The 7,546-nt window shown below is 47.9% G+C and overlaps 1 protein-coding gene across 11 annotated transcripts in view; it reads left to right on the top strand.

Moving 5' to 3' along the window:
• Window positions 1-7,546, top strand: part of ADARB1 (adenosine deaminase RNA specific B1) — a 168,243-nt gene that overhangs the window by 133,221 nt on the left and 27,476 nt on the right. For 10 of the 11 annotated variants that reach the window (XM_007102927.4, XM_055086460.1, XM_028492725.2 and 7 more), the window contains 4 exons: window positions 159-273; window positions 2,384-2,552; window positions 3,169-3,317; window positions 4,378-4,546. In XM_007102927.4, the coding sequence (XP_007102989.1) occupies window positions 159-273; window positions 2,384-2,552; window positions 3,169-3,317; window positions 4,378-4,546 (602 nt within the window). The remainder of the gene's footprint in view (window positions 1-158; window positions 274-2,383; window positions 2,553-3,168; window positions 3,318-4,377; window positions 4,547-7,546) is intronic. The other variant, XM_055086462.1, reaches the window with a different exon arrangement.

Genomic DNA, 7,546 nt, shown 5'->3' on the forward strand with positions numbered 1-7,546 from the left:
CACACACACACACAGACACACACAGACACACACACACACACACACACACCACACACACACCACACACGCTCGTTTGCCAGACTTACCTGTGTGGTTCCAGAGGAGAGGCCCCAGAACGCGGCCCCGAGGGGAGTGCTAACCCCCTGTTTGGTCCGCAGGTCTTGGCCGATGCCGTGGCTCGCCTGGTTCTGGAGAAGTTTGGGGACCTGACGGACAACCTCGCCGCCCCCCACGCGCGCAGGAAAGTTCTTGCTGGGATCGTCATGACAACAGGTAACTGTGGTGGCGGTGTGTCCACCTGCCTCTTTTCATGCCTAATGGAGGTGAAATGCTTTCAGTCTAGAAAAATCTCTGTGACACCAGCAGGAGGTCACTTTTTCATTCTCCTTCAAAATATTTACCATGTGCAAATAGAGGAACTGCGCTTATATTTTTCCCCTACAGGTACATCTTTTTAACCTAAGTTTTTCATTTGGAGAAAGAGTCTTGTATTAATATTTGATCCCTGTAATCGTATGTGAATGGTCTTGATCGACTCTGGAAACCTGCAGGAGAGCTGTTAGTTCTTACTTCACTTGAAAGGAGGACATAATCTGATTTATCAGTTAATGTTAATGCTGCCAGATAAGTTTCTGTGTGACTTTGACGGGGGAGAGAGGAAGCCCTAGCAAAAGTAGAAAATCTGTGGGGGTAAAGCACGCTTTGGGATAGCAGAAGAGAACCTATTAAATTTGAGTCTAAGTTCCCAGCAGTGAAGGGAGCCCTCCCTGAGTTCTCTTCCCACATCCTAGGAGTGAGCCCGCCAAGCGGCGTCTCCGTGGATCCCTCCTGGGGACAGGAAAGCACGGCCTCGGCCAGTGCCTGCACCCCTGGGGTGGCTGGGAGGACCCTCTGCTCCTTGGGCCTCAGTCTGGGGCTCTCCCTTTCTTCTCAGAGCATCTGCTCAGCCCAGCTGGCCAAGCCTGGCCTGCCGCGTGCAGGAAGCCACCAAGAGGCCAGAGACGGGGGCGGTGGGGGGTGGTTGATCTGTCTACACCCGGTGGGCAGGGGCAACCCCAGTTCCCATGGGGCGACTGCCCGTCCCTTTCTTCTGAGGCGTAGTTCACCTCTGATCATGGACAGGACCTGATCCTGTGTGGATCCATTTATTTGGATCCACAGGATCCATTCTGTGGTCCTCAGCACTGATCACCCTCCATGCCCTAGAGGAGCCTCTGATCATGGACAGGACCTGATCCTGTGTGGATCCATTCTGTGGTCCTCAGCACTGATCACCCTCCATGCCCTAGAGGACAGGATCTCATTTTCTTGCTGTGTCTTTACCTTGGCACAGCTGAGAGCTGTCTTGACGGGTAGGATGAATGCTCTGAACAGTAACTGGGGTTTCAGTGTTTATTCTGATACGTGCTGCCTGTATTTTCTCCGTCTTCGCCCTCCATCTCCTTGCTGTCATCTTGTACACACATAAAGGTGAATGCGTATGCTGCTGGATGACGTAGTTTCCTAAGCAAGGCGCTGCCCTTCCCGGTGACGGGAGTGAGCGAGCCTGTGGTTTTTCATCCGGGTGTTTTAACCGCCTCAGAAGGGGCACGTTACCTCGTGGGGGCGTTTTGCCCCATAGTGTGTGTTGCACTTGGGACCCTCCGCTCGAAGCCACGGTTTACGCCTGAAGGCAGCACCACACTGCGCGTGGCACGTGGTCCTGACGTCAGGAGACCTGGTTCAAATCCCCAGGCTGACTTTGATGGCCCTGTGCCTCAGTCCCCTCATCTGCAAATGGAGACAGTGGTAGGATGGGCCTCGGAGGACATGGGAGGGAAGTGAGGTACCTTCCCCGACAGGCCGCGCACAGGGCCTGTACCCTGTCGTACGTGGTCTGTCTGTCGACACCTGCATGTCAGAGTGATGGCTCCCGAGGTACCCCAGTGCTGACGGCTGCACTCACTCCCCGTGCAGTTAAACGGTGCCAGTCCGCCAGACAGCCCCCCTGCCTGTCTCCTGGGCCCCCGGGGTGAGTGTCAGGCAGGCCTCCCAGCCTCTGCAGTGCTTTCATGTTACTTCCAGGATTCATTACCAGGCCGGTCTGTCTACCTCTACACAGCGGTCCCCCGTGTCCACTGGGGAGTGTTCAAGAAAAGACTAGTGCGTTCCAGGGGAAGTAACTTTCCAAGTAGAATCTTTACACACGAGAGTGGGGAGGGTTACCCTCCCAGAATGTGCAAAGCAAGGCTCGGGGGGCCCGTTAGCAGCGCCCAGGTGAGGGTCAGTGGCAGGGTGTGAAAATGAGCTGACGTCTCCCAGGTCAGTCCCTGGGAATGTGGGTCCAGCCCGGGGTGGGGGGGGGCAAGGAATAGCGAGGAACGATTTCTCTTCTGTTTTTCAGGCACAGACGTGAAGGATGCCAAGGTGATCAGTGTTTCCACAGGAACAAAGTGTATTAACGGGGAGTACATGAGTGATCGCGGCCTCGCGCTGAACGACTGCCACGCAGAAATCATATCGCGAAGATCCTTGCTTAGATTTCTTTACACACAGCTTGAGCTTTACTTAAAGTAAGTTTAGCAAGTAAATAAGTAAAGGAAGCTGTTTCTTGTTTGTTTTTTTTAATTGTCCTCTCATAAGAATGTATTGCAAAACTCTGCACTGCTACTGTAAGCACTGAAAAATTCTCAGCCTAGTAACTTTCTGGGTAACAGTGAGGTTGGATCCCATTTCCCCGTGAAGCTGAATTATAACACACACACTCGCACGTACATACATGCCACGCGTGTAGTCAGAGGGGCCATGTCTGTGTTTCAGACCCCGAGCTTTCGTTTTATGCAGAACTAAGTGCCGGGGAGGTGGGCAGTGCTGCCCCAGTCACTGTGCCCGGAACGGCTGACCGTGGACCTGACTGCTTCTCGCCACAGGCCGCATCTGACACGCTTCCTTTCTGTTCTGTGGTCATGAATGAGGAGGAGAAGTTACTTGCGTATTGATGGCCTGTCCCATTGGTGAGCAGACAGGAACTGTGCTAATTATCATTGACATATAAAATAAATACCCCAGTCCAAGCTTATCTTACGCCGTTGAAAACACTGGCCTTTGAAAATCATCGTAAGCTATGACACACTAAATTTTAATTGTCTTCAGCTTTAAAGTTTATCTTTGCAACTTGTTTCCTTTCAGTAGCAAAGATGATCAAAAAAGATCCATCTTTGAGAAATCCGAGCGGGGAGGATTTAAGCTGAAGGAGAACGTCCGGTTCCATCTGTACATCAGCACCTCCCCCTGTGGAGATGCCAGGATCTTCTCGCCACACGAGCCCGTCCTGGAAGGTATGGCACCGGGCTCGTCCCCGGCCACGGTGTCTCAAGAAAATTCATGACTGTGCTATAACAGAGAAAAGGATAAACCTACATTAATATCCTTTCTTCTTTAAAAATTTCAACCTTGGACCTGGTAGGAGTATATAAAAACATGAGGTTTTTCTTCTCAGTAAGTTGAAATTTTAATGAATAAAAATGTGGATTCTAATGAGAAATTAGACGAGGGTGAGGGTATTAGATCAAAATTGTTTTCAGTTTTTAGATTTGGGTAGTAATTTTCTCTGAATTGGAAGTGTACGTCATCATCCCTGTTTCTGGGGAGTCGTAGTTTAAGGAGTGTGTAATCGAATTAGAAAAGCAGGTGCAGGCTGGTGGCCACCACATGCCCTCCATCCTCCCTTGTTCTCACTTTTGTTAGCGCTCTTGTTTCATAGGCGTTTGTACCCACATCCCTTCTCACAAGGTTAAGCATTATTTATTCCAAATAGAACATTTGATTACATTATTTTTCTTGATTATAAAAGCAACATATACCCACTGTAGAAAGTTGCTAAATATTTTTAAAACGTAAAGAAGAAAATTTAAGTCACTCCATATTCATATAACCCGGAGATAATCACTCTGGATGTTTGTGAATGCTTCCTATGAATTTATTTCTACATCATTATAGATTTATTTTTGAAAATTTAAATATACAGCAAAGAAATATAGCAAATACCCAAATATCCATCACCTAGAATTAGCAAACGTTAGCATTTTGTCCTGTCTGCTTCAGCTCGTTTCTAACGATAGGAATAAATCATTCTGATTAAAATGGAAGCCCTCTTTTCTCCCAACCGCTAAGGAGACCACCTTCATGAATTTGGTTTGTAGTATACCCTCCTGTCCAATTTTATGTACTTACATCGTACACACATATCTTATGTGTATATAGCATAAACATATGCACACATAAGTGTAAAGTGTATTTTGAATTGATAGGGTGTTGTTAGACGTGCTTTTCAGTGAGTTAAGTATATGGTCAACTACCGGTGGACCCTCTCAAGAGGATCTTATGTTTCTGTCTTAGAACCAGCAGACAGACATCCAAATCGTAAAGCCCGAGGACAGCTGCGGACGAAAATAGAGTCTGGTGAGGGGACGATCCCAGTCCGCTCGAATGCCAGCATCCAGACATGGGACGGGGTGCTACAAGGGGAGCGGCTGCTCACCATGTCCTGCAGTGACAAGATGGCGCGGTAAGCACCCCCCCACCCTGCCGAGTACCTGGGGTGCATGCTGCTGTTTCCAGAAACACCTGTGCTTCGCCTCCATTTCCTACCTCATGTGTTCCACAGATCCTCTGAAGGTCTAAGGTTCTAAACAGGTGCTTCGGGGGCCACCTTGAGGGGATAAAGGTGGGGTCTCCATGGGCAGAGGCTCTTGAGCCCTGTCCTTTTGGGTTTCTATGGAGGCGTCACTACAAAGGCACTGTTGATTAAAATCATGGGCAATTGGTATTTGAACTCAACCTCCAGCCCCCTCCCCTCCCAGGAGATCAGGGGGGCAGGACTGAAAGTTCCCACCTTCTATAATCATGTAGTTGGCTCCACAGACAACCAGCCCCCATCTTTAGGTGGGTGACAGAATTCACCTCATTAACGTAAGACACCTTTATGGCTCTAATCACTTAGGAAATTCCGAGGGTTTGGGAGCTATGAGCCAGGAACCCCAGAAAGACCAAATACCTATAAGAAAAATATATCTTTGGTCATCTGAATGACCAAATATACTTTTCTGATGAATCACAATATCACAATTACTGTAGCTTCATAGTAAGTCTTGAGGTCAGATAGTCTCAGTTCTCCAACTTTGTTCTCCAGTGTTGTATTGGCTGTTCTGGGTCTTTTGCTCCTTCACATAAACTTTAGAATCAGTTTGTCAACATCCACAAAATACTGTGCTGGGATTTTGATTGGGTTTGTGTTGAATCTATAGATCAGGTTGGGAAGAACTGACATCTTGACAATATTGAGTCTTCCTATCCATGCACATGGAATATCTCTCCATTTACTTAGTTCTTTGATTCTTTTGTCAGTTTTATAGTTTTCCTCATATAGGTCTTGAATATATTTTGTTAGATTTGTACCTAAATATTTAATTTTGGGAGGTGTTAATGTAAATGGTATTGTGTTTTTAATTTCAAGTTCTACATGTTCATTGTCAGTCACAGATGATTTTTGACCAAGGTTCAAAGCCAATTCAGTAGAGAAGGAACAGTCTTTTTAACAAATGGTGCTGGGACAATTGGACATCCTTATGTAAAAACCAAAAAAATGAACCTGATATTTTGCACCATATACAAAAATTAACTGAAAATGTGTCATAGACCTAAATGTGTAAAAGTTCTAGAAGAAAACAGGAGAAAATCCTGGCAACTGGGATAGGCAGTTTCCTAGACACAATAACAGAAGCACTCTCCATGAAAGGAGAAAGTGATAAGTTGGACCTCATCAAATTAAAAATTACTTCTTTGAAAGACGCTGTTAAAAGAATGAGAAATAAAGTCACCGACTGGAAGAAAATATTTACAAATCATATATCTGATGAAGGACCTGTATCCACAATATATAAAGACCCTCTAAATCCAACAAGGGGGAAAAACAGTTTTTAAAATGGGCAAAATATTTTAATGGACACTTCACCAAAAAAGATGTCAAATTAGCACATGAGAAGACGCTCCCCATCGTTAATCACAGGGAGCGCAGGAGGGCTGTGAAGGCATATGCTTGACTCTAAGGTTAGACCCCTGCCCGGCGCGGCGGGGACCCCAGGAGCTGGAGCACCATCCTCCCAGGCTGGGGACCGATGCCGCAGCCACTTCTGAGGACAGCTTGGCAGCCGTGTGCCCCAGCCACTCTACTCCTGTTTCCCGAGAGAAAGGGAAGCAGTGTCCACAGAGACTCACACGGGAGTACTCACAGCAGCCTCCCTGTACAAGTCAAAAGCTGGAAGCAGCCCGAACTGCTGTCAGTCTATAAACAGGGGTAAGCAGGGGGTGTGTCTGTGCCACGGGGCGCTGCTCAGGCAAGGGACAGAATAAACAGTGATGTACAGTCAGTGCAACGTGGGCGCATCGCAAAATAGCTATGCAGAGTACGGGAAACCAAAGGGGTGCTTACTGTGTGATTCCCTGTCTGTCAATTTCTAGAAAGTGCAAACTACCTCACAGTGACAGAAAGCAGATCAGTGGTTGCCCAGGGATAGGGGGCCAGAGCAGGAGGGGGCAGGAGGAAGGCCTAGAGCAAGGTGTGAGGAGACTCTGGGGTGGTCTCAGGGGTGTATAAACATCAGGACTCCCCAAACCCTGTGCTTTAACCACGTGCGGGGCGCTGTGTGTCAGCCACCCGTCAGCAGCTCGCAGGAGAAGAGGTCGCAGTGGAAGTTAGGAAATGGTTGTAAGTAAGTGACAGAAAGCCCCACGGCTGCTGAGTCAGAAAGAGAACAACAGAGCAAATCCAAGTAAGTAGAGAAAAGAAAACGATAAAGACCAGAAATTATTATTAGATGCAACGGAGATGAGCGGGGTGAGGGGCAACGAAACCCAGTGCTGCTTCTTTGAAAAAGATAATGAAATCGGCAGAACTTGGGCGAGTCTGACCAAGATACAAGGCCCAGCCAAGCCAGACTAGGGGAAGGAAAGCGGGTGGTCAGGGATTCAGCAGGAACGGAAATGTGCTCAGGTAGTTACAGTGAGAATTACGGACGCTGCGTTACCGATATCTTTTAAAACTGAGATGAAATAAAACCTTTTTAGAAAAGTGTACGTTTATAAAATTGACTCACGCATAGGTAGAAAATTTGAATGGAATTCTAGCCATTAATTAAACCAGTCACCCCCCACTCCCAAGAAATAGATAAACTGAAGCAAGTCAAAGAGGTGGCTGTGGAGAAAGAGGACGCAGGTCTCCCAGGAGGCTTTTCTGTGAGAGGCTCTGCATTTGGGGGGCTGGCGGGGGGCAGCAGTCCCTGTTTATATAATCACTTCTACAGATTAGGAAAGTAGGGAAAGAACCGCAGCTCATTTTTGGAACTTTTTTTTTTTTTTTTTTTTTTGCGGTACGCGGGCCTCTCACTTCTGCGGCCTCTCCCGTTGCGGAGCACAGGCTCCGGACGCGCAGGCTCAGCGGCCACGGCTCACGGGCCCAGGCGCTCCGCGGCATGTGGGATCTTCCCGGACCGGGGCAGGAACCCGTGTC

Source organism: Physeter macrocephalus, chromosome 8, assembly GCF_002837175.3.
Source record: "Physeter macrocephalus isolate SW-GA chromosome 8, ASM283717v5, whole genome shotgun sequence".
In the NCBI taxonomy this organism is placed as follows: domain Eukaryota; kingdom Metazoa; phylum Chordata; class Mammalia; order Artiodactyla; family Physeteridae; genus Physeter; species Physeter macrocephalus.